The sequence below is a fragment of the Sus scrofa genome, chromosome 7 (assembly GCF_000003025.6).
Source record: "Sus scrofa isolate TJ Tabasco breed Duroc chromosome 7, Sscrofa11.1, whole genome shotgun sequence".
Lineage (NCBI taxonomy): Eukaryota > Metazoa > Chordata > Mammalia > Artiodactyla > Suidae > Sus > Sus scrofa.
The window spans coordinates 22,821,864-22,846,842 of NC_010449.5; the positions used below are offsets into that span (position 1 = coordinate 22,821,864).

General features: G+C 50.7%; 1 protein-coding gene across 3 annotated transcripts in view; it reads left to right on the top strand.

The window, feature by feature from the left end:
• Window positions 2,274-24,979, top strand: part of SLA-1 (MHC class I antigen 1) — a 96,018-nt gene continuing 73,312 nt past the window's right edge. Inside the window, exons 1-8 of one of the 3 annotated variants that reach the window (XM_021098437.1) lie at window positions 2,274-2,656; window positions 2,971-3,240; window positions 3,467-3,742; window positions 4,352-4,627; window positions 4,747-4,857; window positions 5,308-5,340; window positions 5,468-5,518; window positions 5,679-6,102. In XM_021098437.1, the coding sequence (XP_020954096.1) occupies window positions 2,593-2,656; window positions 2,971-3,240; window positions 3,467-3,742; window positions 4,352-4,627; window positions 4,747-4,857; window positions 5,308-5,340; window positions 5,468-5,518; window positions 5,679-5,683 (1,086 nt within the window). In that variant the 5' untranslated portion in view covers window positions 2,274-2,592 and the 3' untranslated portion in view covers window positions 5,684-6,102. Of the gene's footprint in view, window positions 2,657-2,970; window positions 3,241-3,466; window positions 3,743-4,351; window positions 4,858-5,307; window positions 5,341-5,467; window positions 5,519-5,678; window positions 6,103-24,979 lie in introns of those variants that run through there. The other 2 variants (XR_001297765.1, XM_013977556.2) reach the window with 2 other exon arrangements.

Below are 24,979 nucleotides of genomic sequence, written 5' to 3' on the forward strand. Positions count from 1 at the left end.
AGGAGCAGACAGCAAAGAATTCTAAGCTGGTGGGTTACAAGGTTACACCTTCTGCTTTATGATTTTACACGCAGGTACAGGTCCTACATGGTATTTGATACATGTTATGTTCAAGAAACACTGTCCCTTGGGCTCAGTGAGTGAAGCCATCTGTGTCTGCTTCCGTTGACCAGGTGAAGGCAAACAACACCAAGAGCCCAAGGTAGTATAGACAAGGAGTAGCTCCAGTGATGGGCAATCTTGAACAGTTAGTGCCTTAAGGTGATAAATAATGGTTTGGTTAATATCTGTACACTCCAACTATGAAAATACACATTAATTAAACTTTCTTGGACCTGCTGCATTCTAAGGGTATATCGAAGACCCCCACAGAAAGACCCAAATGACTTCCATGTGAAGATTATTTTAATATGCATCAATCTATGAATCTCAGAATATCTTTTGGGGGAAGAGCTTGAAAATTAAGAACATGCTTGATATGCACTGTCCCATATGCTAGCTACAGGCCACATATGGCTACTTTAACTAAATTAAAGAAACTTAAGGGTGCTCTGCACAATAGCGTCTTTTGAGTTGCTAAACAGCCACCTGTAGTCAGTGAGTAGCTGATGACACAGACAGATATGAACAGTTCCTTCATACAGAACGTGCTGTTGGACAGGACTGCTCTTCCCACTTTGTGGGCCTCACATCAGATACATTAGACCCAAGAGAGAGGATTCCTCTCAGAGACTCTGTCACAGATTCCTGTCTGGGACATGAATGCATATGAAGCTGATGTGGAACAAAACCAAGGAGGTGATGCGTGGGTCTGGCGCCTTCAGACACAGACTGTTCCCAGTTCCAGTGGGAAACACCTGTCCCCCCACCTCCCTTCCCAGACGGAGGACTCTCTCTGGCATCACTTTCGAGGAGGTGAGTTCTCTCCTAGAGGAGCCCAGGGGCAGGGCCCTCAGCTGAGGCTGGGGAGGCAGGGAGTCCAGGGCAGGGAGAGGGACTCTGGGGAATGAAGAGGAGGCCAAGGCCAGGGACAATGAGGACACTTTTCCAGGTTTATTCAGAAGAGCCGTTCTCAGAGTGTGGTCTGTGGAACCCTTGAAGTTATGGAGACCCTTTCATGAGATCCCTGAGTGAAAACTACATTCATAGCATTCCTAAGATAGTATTTGACTTTTCACTATGTTGACATTTGCTTTGAGGTACAACTTAGCAATAATGGGGACTAGGGTAGCCAACTACAATAGTAGTTATTTCACCACAACTTACTTGTAGAAAAAAAAAAAAAGCAGGTTTGCTATAAAATGTCCTAGTTGATGCAGTAAAAATGCTTGTCTTACCTTTATAAACCATCAAGGAAGAGAATATGGAAAAGATTATACATATATGTATAACTAAAGGACTTTGCTGTATGGCAGAAATTAACACAACATTGTAAATCAACTGTACTAAATAAAATTTTTGAAATAAATACAAAATCTTATCTTTCCTAAATTACCATTCTTCAATCCATACTTTAATAGTATCTTCTATGAGGACGTAGGAAGTACATATGAAACACTCCTGCTACCTTCCAAAGTACTGTGTCCCAAGGAAAATCATTCTGTGAGCTGCACTAGCCTCTTTTGCATGGAATACAACCTTTACTGGAAAGAATGAATGACACTGGAAGATCTATATAACTTAGTGAAACAATGTATTCGGTCTTAAAAATCTTACATTACTACAAGCAACAGTCAGTGTGCAAGCCAGGCTTTTAATTTAACAGAATAGGAAACATGGAGTGATACTGATTCAGGTCTATGTTCAAAATAATCTTTGAGAAAACACCATAATGATAGATAGCATCCAAAATTATCTGAAAAGGTTATTAAAAATACACGTCCTATATGTGTGTGAGGCTTTTAGGCTTCATAGATGTCAGTCACAAAATGGACTCAGTGCAGAAGCAGACGTAAACATCCAGTGCTCATCTCATGAACCAGACAGCAGAGAGACTTGCCATAGAGTAAAATGTAAAAAGCTCCACTCTTCACACTACAGTGTTTCTTATGCGAAATAATTGTTTTCATATGAAATGCATGGATTATTTATATCTTCTAAAAAATTGATGAAATTTTAAACTATTATTTCTAGTATGGAAAATATCCACTGACGTATCAACACAAACATATCTTTGAGGTCTTCACTAATTTGTAAAACTATAGGAATATTCTGACTAAAAGGTTTGGAAATCGCTGGGTACACAGCCCCTGGGCCACGTGAGGCACGGAGCTTTCTGAGCAGAAGGAGCAGGAGCAGGACAGAGTCCCAGCTCCGCAGCCAGGCGTGGCTCTCAGGGTCTCAGGCTCCAGGGCGGCGCCTGGGCGGGGAGGCTCCGTGCTGGGGAGTCCCCGTGTCCCCAGTTTCACTTCTCCGTCTCGCAACCTGTGTGGGGCCGTCCTGCCCGGACACTCGTGACGCGGCCCCACTTCTCTCTCCTATTGCGTGTCCGGTTTCTGGAGAAGCCAATCGGCGCCACTGCGGTTCCCGGTTATAAGCTCTCCACCCACCCGGCTCTGCTCAGCTTCTCCCCAGACCCCGAGGCTGAGGATCATGGGGCCTGGAGCCCTCTTCCTGCTGCTGTCGGGGACCCTGGCCCTGACCGGGACCCAGGCGGGTGAGTGCGGGATCGGGAACAAGGCCGCTGCGGGGAGGAGCGAGGGCACCGCCTGGGAGTCGGGTGGGGGCAGGACCCACAAGGAAGATGAGACTCTGCTGTCCTGGCCCAGACCCCCCACCTCACCCCGTCCTGTCCTGTCCCTCCCTTGCTTCTGCCCCTCTGTTCGTCCCCCTAAACCCGGGGCCCTTCTCCGACCTACACCCCTTTCCCGCCTCCGGAGCCCCGAGCTCCCTGCCCGGTCCCGGCCCCACCACCTCGCACCCGGGACCCCGCGCCGAGAGGAGGGTCGTGTCTCACCCTCCCGCCCCCAGGTCCCCACTCCCTGAGCTATTTCTTCACCGCCGTGTCCCGGCCCGACCGCGGGGACTCCCGCTTCATCGCCGTCGGCTACGTGGACGACACGCAGTTCGTGCGGTTCGACAGCGACGCCCCGAATCCGCGGATGGAGCCGCGGGCGCCGTGGATACAGCAGGAGGGGCAGGAGTATTGGGATGAGGAGACGCGGAACGCCATGGACAACGCACAGATTAACCGAGTGAACCTGAAGACCCTGCGCGGCTACTACAACCAGAGCGAGGCCGGTGAGCGACGCGGGCCCGGGTCCAGCTCACGACCCCCATCCCCATCCCCAGGGACGGGCCGGGGTCACCCCGACCTCCGGGTCCGAGGGTCACCCCGGCATTTCGGACCCGCCCTGCCCCCGACCCGGAAGGAGCCGGCGGGGACTGTCCCCCGGTTTCGTTTTCAGTTTGGGTTGAACCCCGGGTTGGTCGCGGCGGGGGCGTGGCTGACTTGGGGCGGGGTCAGGGTCTCACACCCTCCAGAGAATGTTTGGCTGCTACTTGGGACCAGACGGGCTCCTCCTCCGCGGGTACGATCAGGACGCCTACGACGGCGCCGATTACCTCGCCCTGAACGAGGACCTGCGCTCCTGGACCGCGGCGGACATGGCGGCTCAGATCTCCAAGCGCAAGCAGGAGGAGGCCGATGTGGCGGAGCGGATGAGGAGCTACCTGCAGGGCACGTGTGTGGAGTCGCTCCGCAAATACCTGGAGATGGGGAAGGACACGCTGCAGCGCGCAGGTATCAGGGGCCGCGGGGCCTCCACCATCTCCCCTCGGGAGGGAGCTGCCTTCCCACAGGGAGAGGAAAAGGGGGTCCCTGCGGGAAAGCCCCCCACTGCCTGTCCTGAGAGGGAGGAGTCACCTAGGTTTCCAGCTTCTCCACAAGACAGGGACTCCCCAGGGGCCCCTCTTCTCTAAAGGACAGTTAAGGAAGACTTTCTCTTTTGGGGTGCAAGGGGGAGACCATCCCTGAAAGGACTGCTCAGCGGTGCCCTTTGACCCTGGCCGCCATTTTGTGAACCATGACTTTCTCAGCCCTGGGCTCAGCCTGAGAACAGCTTTGGATTTAACTCCAGGTTTTCTGGATTCAGCCTCCTCCCAAGTCAGGAACATGACTGTATTCTCCCCCTTAAAGTCTTGAAACCTCCTACCTTGGCTTTCATCCTGATTCTAGAACTTTCCAAGGACTGGGAGCTATTCCCAGATACCCAAGTCCAGGCTGGTGTCTGGCTTTTGTGCTTCCTTTCAAACCCATTGTCCTGGCCCTTCCCCCACTGGTCACATGAGGCTGCTTCAGGGGCCCAGGCAGGGGACCCACAGGGTGAATTTTCTGATTCTTCTTCCTCAGAGCCTCCAAAGACACATGTGACCCGCCACCCCAGCTCTGACCTGGGGGTCACCTTGAGGTGCTGGGCTCTGGGCTTCCACCCTAAGGAGATCTCCCTGACCTGGCAGCGGGAGGGCCAGGACCAGAGCCAGGACATGGAGCTGGTGGAGACCAGGCCCTCAGGGGATGGGACCTTCCAGAAGTGGGCGGCCCTGGTGGTGCCTCCTGGAGAGGAGCAGAGCTACACCTGCCATGTGCAGCACGAGGGCCTGCAGGAGCCCCTCACCCTGAGATGGGGTAAGGAGGGCCCTGGGGGCAGAGCCTCTTCTCAGACACAGCAGAAGCCCTTCTGGAGACCTTCAGCAAGGTCAGGACTCCAGCCTGAGGAGGTCCCTCACCTCGTCCTTTGTTCCCAGACCCTCCTCAGCCCCCCGTCCCCATCGTGGGCATCATTGTTGGCCTGGTTCTCGTCCTGGTCGCTGGAGCCGTGGTGGCTGGAGTTGTGATCTGGAGGAAGAAGCGCTCAGGTAGGGAAGGGAGGTGGGAATATGAGGGTTTTTTTTTTTTTTTTTTTTTTTTTGTCTCAGTCAGGTGTTTTAAGTTCAGGTAGAAATTTACCTGCATCTTTATTGGACATCCCCTCCACACACATGTGCTGAGTCTGGGGCTGAGTGTTACCACGTACCCTTCTGTGAAGCACATGTGGAAATGAAAGACAAATGTGTTCCCTGGATACTTCCAGTTGGGGACCAGGTTCTCAGCCCTTGGAAGTGGAGGGGAGGCCCCCACTGAGTAGAGACCTCCAGGAGGGCACTCGGTCCAGTCTCCCCCACATCTCCTTCCTTCACATTCCTGATCCTGTCCCAGATTTTTGGGCAAAGTTCTGGAAAGGTCTCTGTGGTCCGGTTCTAGGATTTCCTCTAGATCTCATGACCCATCGTCTCCCTGGCCTCTCACATGATGTCTTCTTCCCCCAGGTGAAAAAGGAGGGAGCTACACTCAGGCTGCAGGTCAGTGTGGAGGGTTGTGATGCCTGAGGCCCTGGTGGTGCAGATAGGAGGCCATGGGGGGAGCTCACTCACCTGTCATCTTCTCTCTTGGGGGTCCTGACCCTGTCCTGCTTTTGCTCTCCCCCAGGCAGTGACAGTGACCAGGGCTCCGATGTGTCCCTTACCAAGGGTCCTAGAGGTGAGACCCTGGAGGGCCTAGATGGGGAGGGGGTTGGGGCAGAGGGGGTGCCCTGGGTGACGGGGACCTTTGGGGGGGACGTTTGGAGCATGTGGGGCTGTTGAGCATGTCAGCCCTTGCTTGACTGACCTGCCTGTTTCCTGATGATTTTCTTTCACAGTGTGAGACAACTGCCTTGTGGGGACTGAGGGACACAAGATTTGTTCACATCCCACTTTGTGACTTCAGATCCCCTGACTCCTGTTTCTGCAGCTGCATCTGAAAGGGTCTGTGTTCCTATGAGCATCCTGAGAGGAGGTGGGGACCCTGGCCCAGCCCTGCCCCCCACGTCCCCTCCTCACCCTGACCTGTGTTCTCTTCCCTGATCCTCTTTCCAGTTCTTGCAAGTGGGAGCTGGGCTGGGGGGGGTGGCCACTGGACACCATCTCCATCCTTATCTTAACTTGACTGCCCTGAGTAATGACTTCCTGTTGAATTTGCTTTTTCTAATTGGTGCCATGAGGAGTTGAGGGGATAATAAATGAGAGATTTCCTTAGTTTGAAAGAGGAAATAAATGGAAGGATTGAGAACCTTCCAGAATCCACATGTGTGCTGTGCTGCCTCTGTTCCAGGTGAGACGTGAGCAGAGAAACATGGTCGGGGCCTGTGCCCGGTGAGAGCTCAGGGCATCATGGGCTTCAGTGTGGACACTCCCAGGCTGGGTCACCTTTTCCGCTGTCCCTTTGTCCTTGTCCCTTCAGGAGAACTTTCTTCCACCAGGCCCTGTGATCTCAGGGACTGAGAAGTCCCCTGGGCCTTGTCCTGTATTCAGGAGCTTGGTTAGCAAGGGCCTCCTGTCACCAGGTAGCCTACGCTCCAGCCTTGGTCCCATCAGTAGTCCCTTTATTCTGTGTTTGTATTTGGCCTTTTTAGATTTTTTTTTTAAATACGGACTTTTCATTTACATGTGTGAAATTACAGTCTCATTTTGCTCTGGGTGTCCCTCGTCTGCCACAGCCACCAGAGTCATTTGCCTGTCATTGTCCCCCCATGTCCAAGGGGTCCCTACTCACAGGATCTCAGTGGTATCAAGAGATCCATTTTCAGCCTCATCCAGCTCTTGCCCTCCTTCCAGAGATGTTTCCTGGATGCTTCTTTCTTTCTTTCTTTCTTTTTTTTTTTTTTTTTTTTCGACTTTTCAGGGCCACAGCCAGGGCACATCGAGGTTCCCAGGCTAGGTGTCTAATCAGAGCTACAGCTGCTGGCCTACACCACAGCCATAGGAACGTGGGATCTGAGCCACACCTGTAAACTACACCACAACACACAGCAGTGCTGGATCCTTAACCCAGTGAGCATGGCCAGGGATCGAACCCGCCACCTCATGGTTCCTAGTCGGGTTCATTTCCGCTGTGCCACCACGGGAACGCCTGGATGCTTCTTTCTAACTTTTCCCCATCCTTTTGTGGGAACGAGATTCTGGAAGTAGCAACCAGGAGGGACCCAGTGGTTTTCCATCTTGACCTCATTCTTGCTGGATCTGGATCTTCTCTGCAGCCTGCCCCCTCCTCTGCCCTGAGCTCTCCTCAGCCCAGTGCCGGCTCCAATCCAAGCCCATGCATTTCGAAAGCAGAGTCTGATAGACTCACAGCAGCGGGAATCTAGGGCCAGCAGCGCAGGAGCATCTTTCCTGGGGAGAGAAAGAGCGCTGTGTGGGGTGAGCAGACGGACTGGTCTGGCAGGGAGGGGACATCAGCCCTTGTGAGGAAAGGACAGGCGGCCCTGATGTCACCGGGAATGGACATTGTGCTGGAGCTGCCACCAGACAGCACGTGGCCCGAGGGCATGTTAGTAAAAGTACTGTCCCTAGAAGAGGGAGGGGCTGTGCACTGATCCGTCATTCAACTCTGTTGAACGGATATTTGTTGTGCGCCAGACACAGGACACACGCTTTCGGCATCTGGGAGACCTCAGGGACGTCGCCAGAGACCAAACTTGTCGGCGGTGTGGAGTCTCTGTCCTGGGGGAGGGGCAGAGTGGACACTATATGCCTCGTCAGGGAGGGACGTGTCACATCGGAGGTGGGAGGGGCCTTGGGGAAGGTGACCCCGAGTAGAAGTGTGTGGGGACAGGGTGGGGGGTGAGTGTGGGCCTTCCTGGGAGGGTGACCTTTGAGTCCAGATGGGAAGGACCCGAAGGAAATGCCCGCGAGGCTGTGTGGGGACGTTCTCTGCAGGCAGGGGACCCTCCTGGGCGAAGGCACAAGGACAGGAGGGGGTATGTGTTCAGGGAGGAGCCAGGAGGCCGGCGAGGCTGCCGGAGGGAGGCGCTGGGATGAGACCCACTGTCCAGCCAGATTGTGTGGCCTCCCCATGTGAGAAGGGTTTTGATTTTGTCTCAGATGTGGCGTTTGTAAGATGGTTTGACCGAAGATCAGGCTGGAGTGAGTGCTCTCTAGAAGCATGGGTCTGGCTGCTGCACAGACTCAGGAGGGGAAGGCGAGTGACACCGTCGAGGAAGGAAACAGAGCAGCGTCCAGGCTGGAGGAGATGCTGCTGGTCAGGGGTGAGAGCAGGGAATGGACGAGTCAGTGACTGGAGTCTCGACACGTTCTCAGGATGGATTTAGAGCATTTCCTCCTGGATCAAATCTGGACTGTGAGAAAGCAGAAAGAAGGATGGCACCCCAAACTTGAGACTGTGCAAGTTGGCCTGTGGAAATGGGGAGATTCTGGGAGTTCCCGTCGTAGCGCAGTGGTTAACGAATCCAACTAGGAACGATGAGCTTTTGGGTTTGATCCCTGGCCTTGCTCAGTGGGTTAAAGATCGGGCATTGCTGTGAGCTGTGGTGTAGGTTGCAGACGTGGCTCAGATCCCGTGTTGCTGTGGCTCTGGCGTAGGCCGGTGGCAACAGCTCTGATTAGACCCCTAGCCTGAGAACCTCCATATGCCACGGGAGTGGCCATAGAAAAGATAAAAACAAAAAAAAGAAAAGAAAGAAATGAGGAGACTCTGGAAGGAGCACATTTGAGGAGGTGGCAGCACCTGCACTCGGATTAGGAACATGGCCACTGAGTGGCATGTACCCATCTGGGCTTTAGGGGAGGTGCCTTGGCTGGAGAAATAGATGGAGGAGGTGACACCCAGTGAATGATATTGAAAGCTCTCAGAACAGACGAGGTCACCAGGGGAGAACTGACTACAGAAGAAGAAGGACAAGGATTAAACCCTGAACCCCCAGCGCTGGGCGATCTGATCAGAGCACACACACCTGAGCAGACTGTGCGGATCTGACCCCGGGTCCAGACACCACAGGCCCAGGGAGTCCCCATCCCCACGCACACAGGACTCAGCTGGATGCCTCGTTAGATACAGTAGGTCTTGATAAGAGGATGAGCTTCTGCCTTTACAGCAAGGTTGGTGCTGATGCCCTGCTGGTCTCCGGGTCACACTTTGAGCGGCAAGATGGTCCCCAGGATTCCCACGTGCCTGTGCCTCAGTCTCCCCTGCAGAGCTTGTTAATCAGGGTTCCTGGATCCATGCCCAGGGTGCTGAGATGGGGGGTCTGGGAAGAGGCCTGAGGATGTGTAATAATCCCGACCAGCAGGCCTGAGGCTCTGTCAGAGTGAGATCCACGGAGGTCAGTGGTCAGAGAGGGATCAGCCTGGAGTGGGCTCTTCAATACACATTTCCAGGTGTTTTCCTGGAAGCAAATGACAAGACATGTCCTCTCTACCCTGGGGTATAACCAGGTGGCTGACCTAGGACGTTCTCAGCTCAGCATAAAGAAAGCCTCAGAGTTGCTAAGAGAATCGATTTAAATTCACACACACACACACACACATACACACAAATGGTAAAGATGTGACATCACACAGTTGTCGGCTGAGGCTATGACGATAATCACTTTGCAGTACGTAAGTGTTTCCTATCGACAATTTGTACACTATAAACTTAATATTTATATCAATCATATCTCAATAAACTAGGGGGGGAATCTCTGAATCTTGCTCTCTGAGAGTTTCCTTGTGTGTTATTCTTGCAAAGTTCTTTGTGGGCAAAAGGATTTCGAATCGTTCTAAATTCGAGTTCCCATCATGGCTCAGTGGTTAATGAACCCGGCTAGTATCCATGACGATGCGGGCTCGATCCCTGGTCTCGCTCAGTGAGTTAAGGATCCGGTATTGCCGTGAGCTGCGGTGTAGGTGGAAGACAAGTCTCAGATCCCATGTGGCTGTGACATAGGCCAGCAGCTAGAGCTGCAATTCAACCCCTAGCCTGGGAACCTCCTTGTCCTGCGGGTAGAGCCCTAAGAAGATATAAGACAAAAAAAAAAAAAAAAAAAGGTTCTAATCAAATAAAGGCAGAGAGACAGATTTGTAGTTTTGTTTTATTTCAGGAACAGCCCTGAGGCCACACAGCCAGGAACAGAATCCACAGCCCTACCCAGTTCGGGTCCCGCCCGGGAACCACTGCCTTGCAGGTGGCACAGATGCCACCGTTCACAACACCTTCAGTCTGATGGGGGACAGTGGACTCGGGGCTAGACCTGCTGTCCCTGCTGCTCCTGGAAACTGGGTGACATTACTGCCACCTCTGCCACATGTGCTAAAATCATTCAGCACAGGGCCAGCTTCCCTGTGTGCCCAGGTTCCGAGTCAGAGTCTGGCCCGTGGTCCCCTGCCTGGTGGCGCCTGGGGCTGGCTGAACCTGCGGCAATGTTTAGGAAGCAAGCTTTCCTCTTACGGGGGGAGGGGTCTCAGCCTCCCACCAACACCCTCAAGTTTGAGCTTGCCCTCCTCTGGGAAGAGGATACAGATTCTTGGGTGGAGGGCGAGGGAAGGAAGAGAAAGGAAGGACACATGGCCATGTTGGGAGCAGTGCCCCAGCCCAGACCCTGACCTGGCACATCACAGGCACTGGGGTTTGGAGGGATGAAGGAAGGACTCAGAAATGACACCGTCCGCTTCTGCGATGTTCTGCCCCGGGGTCCAGCTTCTGTCTCCTCCAGTTTACACTCCGGACAAGCAGAGCGCATTTTTGATAGATGACATAATTCTCCAAAATGTCTTCTCCCGGCCTTTGTCTCTGTGTAAATCTTCATGCGATTCATCTATACATGAATATATACAGACACGTGAATACTTAGATACACACACCGACATTTTACGTTAAGTTTTATATTTCTTTGGACACTCCCGTCCTTCTTGGGAAAGTTCCCATATTTACCAGTTTCCCTGGGACCCCCACAAAAGCCCTTAAAATCCCCCGTTTAGACACCAAAGTGCTCAATCTCAGGTCCAGGAGAAGCTAATCATCCAACTGGTTTAGAAGACTCAAGGACGTGATTTTTTTGATTTACTCATTTATTTATTTTGCTTTTTAGGGCTGAACTCGAGGCATATGGAGATTCCCAGGCTAGGGATCAAATCAGAGCTACAGCTGCCTGCCTACTCCACAGCCACAGCAACACAGGATCTGAGACGCATCTCTGACCTACACCTTGCAGTGCCACCAAGTGAGGCCAGGGATCGAACCCACAACCTCATGGTTCATAGTCGGACTTGTTTCTGCTGCACCAAAATGGGAACGCTGTCAATGACATGCTGTCCTCTCTTTCTTGGCAATGACCCCTCTGGGTCAAGAGAAAGTAGAGGTTGACTTGCTCACTCTCTCTTACAATGTCTGTCTGTTTCTCATTTCACAAACATTCCACAAACCAGCAGAGAGATCAAGTACCATTGGTTTAGGTGGACTTGGACTCTAGCACAAACCCTGGCGCCAGATAAACAGCAGGAGTTTAAAAAATGAGCCCTGGGGATTCTATTTCCAGTAGCATGGTAGGCCTTGCTTTAAAGCTGCCTCTTCAAGTGAAAACAAATAAAAAGAATAGAGAAAAGGGGTGCCCTTGTGGCCCAGTGGCTTCAAGATCCAGCACTGTCACTGCTCTGTCTGTGGTTACTTCTGTGGCGCGGGTTCCATCCCTGGCCTGGGTACTCCAGCATGCCTCTGGGGTTGGGCAAAAAAAATGATCAAATATGGAAACTTCAGGAGTTCCCATCATGGCTCAGCAGTTAACGAATCCGATTAGCATCCATGAGGACATGGTTTCAATCCCTGGCCTCGCTCATTGGGTTAAGGATCCGGGGTTGTCGTGAGCTCTGCTGTAGGTTGCAGACATGGCTCAGATCGGCTGTGGTGTAGGCTGGTGGCTATAGCTCCAATTCAGCCCCTATCTTGGGAACCTCCATGTGCAGGGAGTGTGGACCTAAAAAGCCAAAAAAAGAAAAACAATAATAAAGAAAGCTTGCTTCCATAAGTACAGTAGCAAGGAAGCAATTCTTCAGGTCAAAATATCAATGTGGGCAGTAATCCAGACGAAAAGTTCTTTTTATTCTCAGGCTATTGGTCAAATCTGGAAAAACCTTCCCTTGGGGTTTCTCAAGCTTATGAATTGTACTAGAAAATGTAACCCAGAACTGACATGCGGAGGATAAGAGACATCGGCTCCCTGATAATCTGGGAAACCAAGGTTCACGTCCTCAGAGAGGATGTGGAGATCCTGGAACCATATCATCCGCGTGGGGGGCGTATAGAACAGTGCTGCCACTTTGGGACAGTCTGGAAGTTGCTCAGAGTTGAACACAGTGCTCCCGGATGACTGACTCGACAGTGACATTCCTCGTTGTTTACACAGGAGACATGACAACATCGGTCCACACAAAACCCTGTGCATGATACTCATAACACCGTTGTCCATAGTAGCCAAACGATAAGAACAACTCCACTGTCCATCACTGGATGAATGAATAAATAAAGGTGTACACGTGAGCCCGAGAACCTTACTTGGAACTAAAACAAGAATGGAGACCAGAGGCCTAACACAGCATGGATGAACCTTGAAGACACCATGTTCCACCAAAGAACAGGCACCACCACTCATGTTGGTGATTTAATTGTGTTTACAGGATTCATAAGCAAATCCCTTTAGGCAGAAAGCAGATTACTGGTTGTCTAGAGATGAGGGGAGCGGGGGAGGGAAATGGGGGCTGACCGCAGAGGAATAACGGGGTACAGGGGATGACAATGGTCTCAAAGGCTTTGGGGTGATGGGCTTCTTCCCAGATGACTGTGGTTCTGGTCTCACCTCTCTATGAACATGCGAAAACCAATCCTCTCCAACGGGTGAATTGCATTTGTGAATTGTATCTGAATCGATGGTTCTCACAAAAATGATGACCCACCTTAAATGAAGCACAGATGCCAGGACCACCACGGCCATTGCACAGAAAGACAAGGAAAGGCGCAGAGAAGTGGGCGAGCAGCCACAAAAGAAAACCAGACCAAACCCCTTCCTTCGACTATTTCCCGAAGGAGCCATCGGCCCATAAGGATGAGCACAAGCCAGAGCAGTGCCCTCACTGCGCCTGTCCGTTGGCGGCAGGGCTGACTCTAGGAAAGAGTATGACCGCAGCAATGGTCAGAAGAGGATCCCAGAAGGCCAGAGAAACTGAGGCCATCCTCCCACCATCCTCCAGCAAAAGACGGGCGCCCAGCTCTCCGACCACAAGGACCCGCTCAGTCGGACTCCCTAAGAACCCTTTTCTTTTTGAGGACAGACATGTTGCTCTCTCTTTACTGGCATAAGTGTCACGGTCTCTTTCTCTCCTGGTGGTTTTCCTCTCACTCTCGCCATGAAGCCCCAGAAGGGAGCAGCAGGCAGCAGGGAGGAAGTGCTGCTGAGCAGGGCTGTGGCCAGACCCCTCCTCTGGTGTCACTTTGGAGAGCAGACGTTCCCAGGACGTCAGCTGGAGCAGAGCCGTCAGACCACAGGGATGCAAAGGACAGAGTGATCCCCCCGTGACTCTCAGGTCCACGGGGGGCTGTGTTTCGGGCTGTGAAGTGACCCAGGGGTGAGTAAACGCTGCTCGGCCCCTGCTCTTCTTCTCCCACAGCATCTGGAAAGCCCAGCTCACTCCCCAGATGGAAAGACCTTTGATGCCCTGCAGCCAGCTGTGACCCACCCTGCCTGCCACCCCCAGCAAACGCAATCCATCAGCCAGTGTGGAACCAACTCTCCTGTCACTTCCAACCCTGGGGACTCGCCTGTAGGGACTGAGCAATGCAGTGGGTTCCCGGCCACTCCCAGAGCTGGGAAGTGCTCAGAACAGTGCCTGGCTCTGTGACCTCAGGTGAGTTACTTTCCCTCTGGGCACCTGTTTCCTCATCTACTAAATGGGTAACGCATGAGGGCTGCGGTGAGGACTGGCTGCCCTGATACAAGCAAAGGGCTCAGAACAGTGCCTGGCATGTACCTGAGGCTCAACCCATCTTTGCTCTGGTGGCTGGAGGCTGATGACGGAGCCCCGCCCCAAGAGCCCTCCTTGCCTGCTGCCGTAACCAGAAGCGAAGGCGAGCTTCCATTCGCAGAAAGGCCCCTCTGCCCGCATGTGGAGAAGGGACTGGGGAGGATAAGAATGCAAGTGAGGAGACCAGTTAGGAGGCCCAGCTTGAGGCCTAGATTACTCCTCTCCACCCCAACAACTCCTCCTCCCACTGCAATTCTTGTTCACGTTCCTAACTGCATCCTGCTCCTGTCCCAGAGTCAATATTAAGAAGGAATTCTTGGAGATCCCGTTGTGGCTCAGTGGTTAAGGAAACCGACTAGTATCCATGGGGACACGGGTACAATCCCTGTCCTTGATCAGCGGGTTAAGGATGTGGAGTTGCCCTGAGCTGTGCTGTAGATTGCAGACACAGCTTGAATCCCGCATTGCTGTGCCTGTGGTGTAGGCCGGCAGCTGTAGTTCCGATTCCACACCTAGTCTGGGAACCTCCACATGGGGCAGTTGAGACCCTAAAATTTTAAAAAAGACAAAAGACAAAAAAAAAAAAAAAAAAAAAAAGGAATTGCTTGGCTGGAGAGAAGGAGAGAACCTGCGTTTTGTGAAGGAGGAAACTTGGTGAAACTACAGTGAAATCTAGAGTAAAAAGCAAGTTGGTCCCAGATGTCCTGTGGCCTGTAAAATCAGGGTGTCATTTCTTTAGGTTCATGTTCAATGATTTTAATCACTGGAATGCACACATTTTTAATATGCAAATCAAAGGTTTACAACTTGAGGAAAAGAAAAGAAGGGATTGCTGAGCAAGCCTGGGATGGCAGTCAGGGTATCAGGCCCACTGCTGGGAACCTCCTGGAACAGGTGACCTCAGGGTCTGCTGGGAGCTCCTGAAGGACCCAGTGAGCATCTCCTGTGGTCCCAGCTCTTGCCAGGCCTGCATCCCCAAGAGCTGTGTCACTTTCAGGCCCAGGGAGGAAGCCCTGTGCTGTCCAATCTGCAAGAGAACATTTCAAGGGGGACCCTCGGGCCCAGGTGGTTTCTGGCCAGTTTGGTCCCCAGCTGCCTAGCACTGGAGCCCAGGGGTGGGAAGCCAACACAGAAAGTTTGGTTCTGTGAGCTGCACAAGGAAAGGGCCTTTCTTCTGTCACCGGAAGGACCAGCAATTCCCGTGTATGCTTTCCAAAGACCTCATAGAGCACAACTGCCACTCGGCGCTACAGAGGGAGGAAGATGCTGGGTCTTGGGAGGTAGGTAGACCCTTTTCCTGTCTTGTCTAAATGAGGTACAAGCCTTGGGGTGACTGGCCCTATCCCTGGCTTTTGCTCAAGGGCAGAAAAATATATGGCCATCTTCTAAATAGGATTCTAAGTGCACCAATAATTGCTTTTTCAATCCTAGCTTCTCTTGGTAAAACTCTCTGCCAGTGCCTACCATTTCCTTCGAAATAACCCAGCAACAGAAGGCTTCGCAGCTTCTTTACATTCGGCATACACAAACCTGGGTGCTGCTTTGAAATGTCTCACACCCTCCAGAATCCCCTTCAGTTTTCTGGGGGTGAAGCAAACATGATTGACCATGAAGCTGTGCAAGCAAAAAGGCTCTAGATAAACAGAGCTTTGCCTTCAGGTTCGCTCTACTATTTGGGCAAATCGAAACATGTTATTGCTGGAAAAGTGAAACCAGATGGCATTGATCCGTTCCATTTTGGTTGGAAGTGGCAGAAATTCAACTCAGGCTTCTCAAAGGAGGAGTCCTTGTCTTATTGAACCAACTAAGAAGAAGCTGGGGTGACCCTCAGGTGTAACTGGAGCCAGGGGCATGAGTACAGCTGAGACTCCTCACCTCTTTCCCCCTCTTGTCTCCGTATTGGCACCCTTTTCAGGCCAGTTACCTGGACAAGCTGCAGCCTCAACCATGTCTGGGTTCAAACCTCTTATCTTGCCAACATAGAAAGACTCAGAATTACCCTCCCTGGTCCTGACCCGTCACAATTTAGGAAAGATTTTTCTTTTTCTTCTCCTTCTCCTTCTTCTGTTCTCTCTTTTTTGCTTCTTAGGGATGCACCCACAGATGACACATGGAAGCTTCCAGACTAGGGGTTAAATTGGAGCTACAGCTCCTGGCCTACACCACAGCCACAGCAACGCGGGATCTGTGCCATGTCTTCGACCTACACCACAACTCAGGGCAATGCCTGATCCCCAACCCACTGATCGAGGCCAGGGATTGAAACTGCATCCTCATGGATCCTAGTTGGGTCTGTCCACAACTGAGCCATGAAGGGAACTCCTGGAAAGGATTCTGAATCAGTGGCCTGAATCCTGGCTGATCTGTACTGGGCAGAGCTGAGAGACTGGCTGAAGAGTGAGCTCGCAGTGAGCTTTAGGGCCAGAGGCCAGTGTAGGATCAAGTCCTAGTGTATCCGTGTAACGCGACAGACCAGGTTATGAGGAGTAACCAAGACCTCCCACATGCCAGTGGCCTAAAGAAAAAGATTTCTGTCCTGTACAGAGCTCTAAAATACACGGAGTACTACGCAATAGAACAAATGAGGAAATAAAATTATTTCCTTTATATGTCAGTTACCTTTACGGACCGATTGTTGTATAGATCAATAATAGAAATGGTAAACAAAAAGCAAGTAAGGGTAGAGAGGACTTAAACCCAAGCTAACCCGACTAACCGGCATGTATTGACCATCACATCCACCAAGAACAGAAGAGACGGTCTTTCTCCAGTGCACCTGGAACAGCGCCCAAAAGAGACAATATTCTGACCCTAAACAAGTCTCAGGAAGTTTAAAGTGACTGGAAGTGTAGATGGAGTTCCCGCTGTGGTGCAGTGGGTTAAGCATCTAACTGGAGCAGCTTGGGTCTCTGTGGAGGTGCAGGTTCGATCCCCAACCTGGCACAGTGGGTTAAAGGATCCAGAGGCAGAGATCACAGCTGCAGCCTGGATTTCATCCACGGCAGGGGACATCCATGTGCCATAGGTACAGCCATTAAAAATAAGAAAAAGGAGGAAGGGAAGAAAGAAAGAAAAGAGAAAAAAAGAAAGGGAGGGAGGGAAGAGTATAGACCACAATTATATTAACTCAGAAATGGGGGGAGTTCCTGTCGTGGCTTAATGGTTAATGAATCTGACTACGAACGATGAGGTTTCAGGTTGGATCCCTGGCCTTGCTCAGTGGGTTCAGGATCGGGCATTGCTGTGAGCTGTGGTGTAGGTGGCAGACACGGCTCATAACTGGCGTTGCTATGGCTCTGGTGTAGGCCTGTGGCTACAGCTCTGATTAGACCCCTAGCCTGGGAACCTCCATGTGCCACCGGAGCGGCACTAGAAAAGGCAAAAAGACCAAAGAAAAGAAAAAAGAAATGTGTAAATGAAGACATCTGGAAAATCCACACATATTTAGAAGTTAACTAACACACTTCAATTATCACAACTTTGAAAATCAACTATACTTCGATAAAACTTAAAAAAAAGAGTATTCTAAAGATTAATTTTTAAAAACTGTGGGATTCATCAAAAGTAGTTTCAGAAGGAAAGAGACTATTACAAACAACTTAAGCAAATACATTTGATAACTAGTATCAAGTAAATCAGTTTCTTTAAAGACACCATTTACCAAACTGAATTAAGAAGAAACAGGAAAGTTAATGACTTCTTATGAATTGAAGAAACTGAATTCATAATTTAAAAAAGACTCCAGGCAGAAATTTCCAGGCTTGGATGGCTTCATTGGTGAATTCTATCAAACATTCAACTATTAACGGCAGCACGTCACAAACTCTTGGAGAAAATACAAGGGGAAGACAATCTACCTCCGTGGCCACCAGCTGGGCGGCTCTTTTTCTGAAGCTCTGTGGCCAGTCTTTGTGCCACAGTGCTCCCCGCTGTCTGAGCTCCCAATGAGCCAGGGTCCCAGTAGCCCAGGGCTGTGTGCTGAGGACAGGCTGTCCCTTGACTGTCCCTGTCCCCAGCATCATGTGTGGGGGGGATGCAGTGGGGACGGGGGTGGGGTGTTTCACTGGAGGAGGGGGATTCCTTGAATCACCTCCCCACTCTCCTGTCTGCTCTGCCCTTCCTTCCGGGTGGGTCTGAGTTATGACAGTCCTGTAAGGACAGAAAAAGGCCTCACACTGAAGCAGCGTTTACCAGCCCAGCCCAGAGCGAAGGCCTGTGTGATTATCATCCAGGGGAAAAGCAGAGCCTCTTCCCAGCGCCCAGGCCAGAAGCCCCTGTGCCTCTCCACACACACACCCCGCCCTCCCTGCACATGTGTCCCCTGTGCTGACCTGCCCCCGGCCCTGCTCTCTGGTCCTTCCCTCCCCTCTCCTGTGCCTCCATCCCCGACTGTCACCGTTTCCTCTCTCTTCACTTTCCCAGGAGACTCCCCATCTTCTTAGGCCTTTCCCCTGGGCCCTCCTCCTCGTCCTGCTCCCCCTACACCCTTCCTGGAAGGGAGAGTCCAGGGTTGACTCCCTGGAGGAGACTGTCTCTAGAAGCAGCATTGAAAACAAGGGTCAGGGGATTGGGCTTCAAGGGTCTTCCCAGGAGACCATGACACCCACTATGGTTGTAGGCTCCACCCTTACCCTGGGAACCAGCTGTTAGGCCCTTGAGGGCTGGTCCTCCCTAAGGCCAAATCCCTTGCTCATCCAGTGAGGATACAAACTTCTGTGTCAGCATGCATTCGGGGGAATCAATTCAGATTTTGAACCTGACACTGGTTCAAACCCTGACACCTGGTGTGCACAGCACTGACCCCGCTGCTGGGAGCCCAAGGAGACCCTGGGCAGGTAGGTGCCTGGTAAGGAGGTCAAAAGGGAGCTCAGCTCTCCTGTCATCAGCCCTGTGGCCACACGGGGACGCCACTGCTCTGTTCACTCCTTTCAGCCCAGCCTGGGGAGAAGATGCCCTGTGGTCTGAGGCAGAGAGATGCTGACCTGGAGGCTGGGCAACAGTGGGGGATGAAGATGCCTTCTGGGTAGCTCTGGGGTCAGGCTCTGGGATGGGACAGGGTTTGGAGGAGAGGAGAGCCCTGGAGCCCTGCCCTGTGCCTGAAGGTTCCATCTTTTCTCCCTATTACTCCTGTCTTTATCCTTTGGTGAAAACACCCTGGAAAACTCAATGTAGAACATTGATTTTTTGGTCGCAGACCCGGCTCCCAACCTGGCGTTGCTGTGGCTGTGCTGTAGGCCAGCAGCTACAGTTCCGATTCCGCCTGGGAACTCCCATATGCTGCGGGTGCTGCCCTAAAAAGACGGAAAAAAAAAAAAAAAGAAAAAGAAAATAAAAGAAAATGGATGTTTCCACTCCCTGTTCCTTTCTGGGTGACATGAATCTTTTTCAACGTCAGTGTAGTTTGGGATTCACCAAAAAGTAGCCCAGTTACTAGAGAGTTACCGTCTGTCCCACACTCGGTTTCTCTGGGCCGACATCTCATGTCACCCTCATGCATTTGTCACAGCCCATAAAACAATATTGACACATTCTTACCAAACTCCAAAATTTCTTTGACTGTCACTGGTTTTTTATTTTTTTCCTGATCCAGGATCGTATCAAAGACACATTATATTAAGTCCCGATCTTGTCTCCTTCCGGCCCCTCTGGCTATGACAGTCTCTCAGCCTTTCCTCGACTTTGATGACCTTGGTGTTTTCCAGTCCTGCTCAGGGATATGGCGCAATGTCTATTTGAGCTTGGATGACAGAGCCAAAGGGTCTGGGGGAAGAGGACACGGAGATGAAGGGACCATCTCCCCACATCAAGGGTGTTTACCCTCCACTTGAGAAGGACCCATACACTCACCTGGCACCTGGCTAAGGTGTGTTCCCAGGTCTCTCCGTGTGAACTTTCATTCTTACTTCCCCCCTTTCCACACGCCAGTCCTTAGAAGGAAGTCCCTAAGTGCAGCCCACACTTAAGGGCCGCTCTGCTCTCACCGTTTGTGCGCAGGGTTCTGTGCAAACACGTCTTCAGAGGAGCTGGAGAAGGACCCGTGCGCTCAGCAGGCTGGGTGCTGAGTCCCTGTGCAGCTTCCTGAGAACCTGCTGACCGTCACCCAGTGGCTGTGCTGCTTCGTATTCCTGCCCTGAGGATGAGGGTTCTGCTGCTCCACATCCTGCTCAGCACCTGGTACCACCCATTTGTTTTTGTTTTTGTTTTTTTACTTTTTTGATTTAATTTTACAAAAAATTTTGACAATATTCAGTCAATTTCTGCTGGAAAGCAAAGTGACCCAGTCATACACACACACACACACACACACACACACATTCTTTTTCTCATATTATGTGTTCTATCACAAGTGACTGGATATGGTTCCCTGTGCTACAGAGCAGGAGCTCATGACTTAGTCGCTCTAAATGGAATGGTTTGCATCCACTCAGCCCAACCTCCCCGTCCATCCCACTCCCTCCCCGTCGGCAACCTGAGGTCTGTTCTCTGCAGGTGGATATCACCAGTTCTTGGATTCCAGCTCTTCTAATGGGTGTGTGATGGTTCATCAGTGTTTTAATTTTCATTTCTTAAGAACTTCAGATGTTGAGTCGCTTGCGTATGCATTTCCATTGATAGATCTTGTTAAAGAGATGTCTGTTCAGCTCTTCTTCATTTGTAAACTATTTGTTTTCATTTTGTGGAGTTGAAGGGTGCTGTGTATATTGACTTACTAGTCCTTTATTGGATAGGGGAATTGGCCTAGAATTTCTGCCAGTCTGTGGCCTGAGCTCTTTTACTGACCTAACAGTGTGTGTTAATGAATAGAGAGAGTTTTCTGGGGAGAAAAATGCAGAATTACTAATTGCCATGGTTTCTGAGTAGAGCACTTGGGCGAAGGGGGATGAGGCAGAGAATATGAATTCGTTATTTGTGTATGTTCCAGAGTATCTTTTCAGTTCTCTTGCATGCAGGTAAATGGCACTTTCAGATTTTTTTTTTTTTTTTTTTGTCTTTTTGTCTTTTTAGGGCCACATCCACAGCATGTGGAGATTCCCAGGCTAGGGGTCTAATCGGAGCTGTAGCTCCTGGCCTACACCACAGCTCACAGCAACGCAAGATCCTTAACCCACAGGTGGAGGCCAGGGATCGAATCCACCACCTCATGGTTCCTAGTTGGATTCGTTTCCATTTCGCCACAAGGGAAGTCCCACTTTCAGACAATGACATTAAAATCTCTGACATCAAAAAAGAAAGAAAGCTCCCTTTGTGGCTCAGCAGTACCGAGCCCGACTAGTATCCATGAGAATGAGGGTTCTATCCCTGGCCTCGCTCAGTGGGTTAAGGGTCCAGCATTGCCATGAGCTGTGGTGTAGGTCACAGACAGCTCAGACACCATGTTGCTCGGCTGTGGCTCCCATTCAACCCCTAGCCTGGGAACTTCCATGTGTCACTGGTGAGGCCCAAATAAAGAACTAAAATCCCCGACACATATGAACACGTGCCAGACTGTCTTCAGATCACAAGTGAGGAAGCACATGCTGATCCTTTACTCCAGGACCCACCACGTTGGGAGTGAGCTACTCTGCCACAGAAATTCCACTACTGGAAAAGACGGGCTAGAGTCTATGGACGAGGCTGCCCACGGAAAATAGCTAAAAATGCGATGTAAACACAACAACAGCCTTAAGAGCGACAAAGAGGTGACCAGGTGGTAAAAAATGAGTTGTGGTCAGGAGTTCCCGTTGTGGCTCAGCAGGTTAAGGGCTAGACATCTCTGTGAGGATACGGAGACAATGCCTGACCTCGCTCAATGGGTGGAGGATCCAGCCTTGCCACAGCTGCCCAGCAGAGCACAGGTGTTGCTGTGACCGCAGGGTAGGCCTCGGTGCAGCTCCAGTTCAACCCCTAGCCCTGGAATTCCCAGAGGCCAGAGGTGTGGCTGTAAAACAAATGAATGGAAAGATCCTGCTTGGCCTCCGCAGAAAACATGGTCCTGAGAAGAGGCTGTGTGATTCCCTGCCCAGAGCCCAGGCATGGAGCCCAGCACGTCCAGCTCTGTGCCCCCAGCTCTTGGCTTCTTCTACCCACCTGCCTTCCTTTTAAAACATGCAAACAAAGCTTTTTATTTCCAATTATGAGGTATATGCGTAATGTGTAATATACGGATAATGTATACTCGCTATAAAACAAGCTGTAAAGTGTTGAATGTGATAAATGACAACGTCAAAAGAATGTGGCTAAAACTAGCCCGCCTAATCCTCGGGGCAGAGCCTGCCTGCATCTCTCAAAAGCATCTTCTCCTAAGAAATTGATTCCTTGGGAGTTCCCGTTGTGGCTCAGTGGTTAACGAACCCGACTAGCATCCATGAGGACTCAGGTTCCATCCCTGGCCTCGCTCAGTGGGTTGAGGATCCAACGTTGCCGTGAGCTGTGGTGTAGGTCACAGACTCGGCTCAGATCTGGTGTTGCTGTGGCTGTGGCGCAGGCCAGCGGCGGCAGCTCCAATTAGACCCCTAGCCTGGGACCCTCCATGTGCCTCGGTTGTGGGCTGAAAAGAAAGAAAAAGAAAAGAAAGAAAAAGAAAAGAAAAGAAATCTATTTCCTGCCAATCAGAAAAAAAAAAAAAAAGTCAAAAGAATAGAAACCTCACACTGGAGATAGTTGCATGCGTTTACTTTCAGTTGCTTATACATCCTGCTGCCCACTTGCTAGAACTTTCTCTAAGGTGCTGAGCACAGACCTCAGGGCCCCAGGCTGCACTCTCCAGAAGCCATTTCCTGAGTCAGTTCCCCTCACGTGCCCCCCACTCTGGGGCAGGTCCTCTGCCCTCCTCCCTCCTAATCCTCTCCACTCCCTCCCCACGCCCTGTTCTTGATGGGAGCTTCTTTCTTTTGTCACTCAGGAAAAAAGAGACTCAGATGAGAATTACATCCTCCGCCTGCCCCACTCTGCCACCTGCACCTGCACCCTCACCTTCCCACCAGCAATGATGGGCAGCCCCCTCCTGTCTGAGGTTGCCCCTCGGCATGGGCACAGGATCCGGCCCCTCTCTCACTCTCTACTTGCTCCTGCCTGCCTCCAAACACACTTAATTCCTCCCATTAAAATTAATCCAACACACGAAATAAATCACCAAGTTTGGGGTTGGTAGATGCAGACTGCTGCATTTGGAGTGGATAAGAAATGAGATCCTGCTCTGTAGCACTTGTGATGAAGCAGGATGGAGGATGAAGCGAGAAAAAGAATGTGCATAAATGCATAACTGGGCCACTTTGCTGCACAGTAGAATCAGACAGAACACTGTAAATTGACTGTAATAAAAATGTGAAAAATGGAGTTCGCGTCATGGCTCAGCAGTTAACGAATCCAACTAGGAACCATGAGGTTGCGGGTTCGATCCCTGGCCTCGGTCAGTGGGTTGATGATCCGGCATGGCTGTGAGCTGTGGTGTAGGTGGCAGATGCGGCTCGGATCTGGCATTGCTGTGGCTCTGGCTCCGATTAGACTCCATATGCCAAGGGAGTGGCCCTAGAAAACGCAAAAGGCAAAAAAAGAAAAAAAAAAGAAAAAACTAAAAGAAACTAAATAAATCAAAATACAACCGTCCCGTAAACATCACTACTCTATGTACTTTGACCTTCCAACTTCTGCTCTGTTTCTATGACTCTTGGTCCAGAACAAGCCTTGGTCCATGCTCTTTCACCTGCCTATTGTCTTTCATGTTTCGCCAATGGCCAGAGGCAGGTAGGCTGAAAAAGTAAAATACTTTACAAGACTCGCTGTCAGGATGGCTGCCCCATCATCTTCCTGCCCCCGTCTCTTGAATCTCCGAGATGAGCTGTTTTCAATCTTTCAGCTGACGCTTTGTTTTGTTTTTCTATGCCTTTAAAACCATGCCTATACGACCCTTTCTCTGTCTCTCACAGCACTTGACTCAGTTTTGATTTACTCCTATTCATTTTTGTTTTCTTGTTTTGGGTTTTTTGTTTTCTTGTTTTGTCTTTTTAGGGCCACACCCATGGCATATGGAAGTTCCCAAGTTATGGGTCCAATCGGAGCCATAGCTGCTGGCCTACAAGTAGCATCGATGAGGACATGGTTCCACCCCTGGCCTCGATCAGTGGGTTGGGGATCCAGCATTGCCGTGAGCTGTGATGTAGGTCTCAGACGGGACTCGGATCCCGAGTTGTTGTTTTTTTGGTTTGCCTGGGGCATGTGGAAATTCCAGGGCCAAGGACTAACCTGCGCCATAGCAGTCCCTGAGCAGCTGCAATGAAAGGCCAGATCCTTAAAAGGCTGGGCCACCAGGGCACTCCGATTTACTCTTATCATCTTTGTCTCACCACAGGGCCTGTCTCACATCACCAGGGTCCTGACTGCTGTTCTTCATTTCATCACCAGTGTCTCCAGATCTGGAGTCAAGGGGACCTTGAAATTGCCACTCCTTAAACCTGGAGTCTCCCTTCCCCCGTCTGCACGAGGGATCACATGTCCTGTGCCTCATGTGTTGGCTTTGAGGAATACATTCGACCACTGTGTCAATTACATGGCATGATGCCTGGAACACAAAGTGTTCCCCTGTTCATAGTTACTAACATTAGAGTGATGAAATCATTTTTATTATTTCCATTCTTTTACTTATTTTTATTTTTATTTTTTTGTCTTTTTGCCATTTCTTGGGCCACTCCCGAGGCATATGGAGGTTCCCGGGCTAGGGTTGGAATCAGAGCTGTAGCCACTGGCCTACGCCAGAGCCACAGCAATGCGGGATCTGAGCCACATCTGCAACCTACATCACAGCTCACGGCAACGCCGGATCTCTAACCCTCTAAGCAAGGCCAGGGATCGAACCTGCAACCTCATGGTTCCTAGTTGGATTCGTTAACCACTGCGCCATGATGGGAACTCCATTTATTATTTCCATTCTTTGTAAACCGCCATTAAAAAAAATCCTTGAATATATATTTTTGAGAACACGAATGATTATCATAGGATGAGGTTTTAGAAGACATTTCTGTGTCAAAATGTAAACATAATAAAGTTATTGAGAAATGTTGCAAAAGTGACCTTTAAATTTTTTGTACCAGTTCTTAATCCCACAACCTTATAACATTATCATCTTCCTAAATTCCTGTCAATACTCTCCTCATTTACTTCCATCTTTGGCAAGATGACAAATTTTAATTCCTTTCCA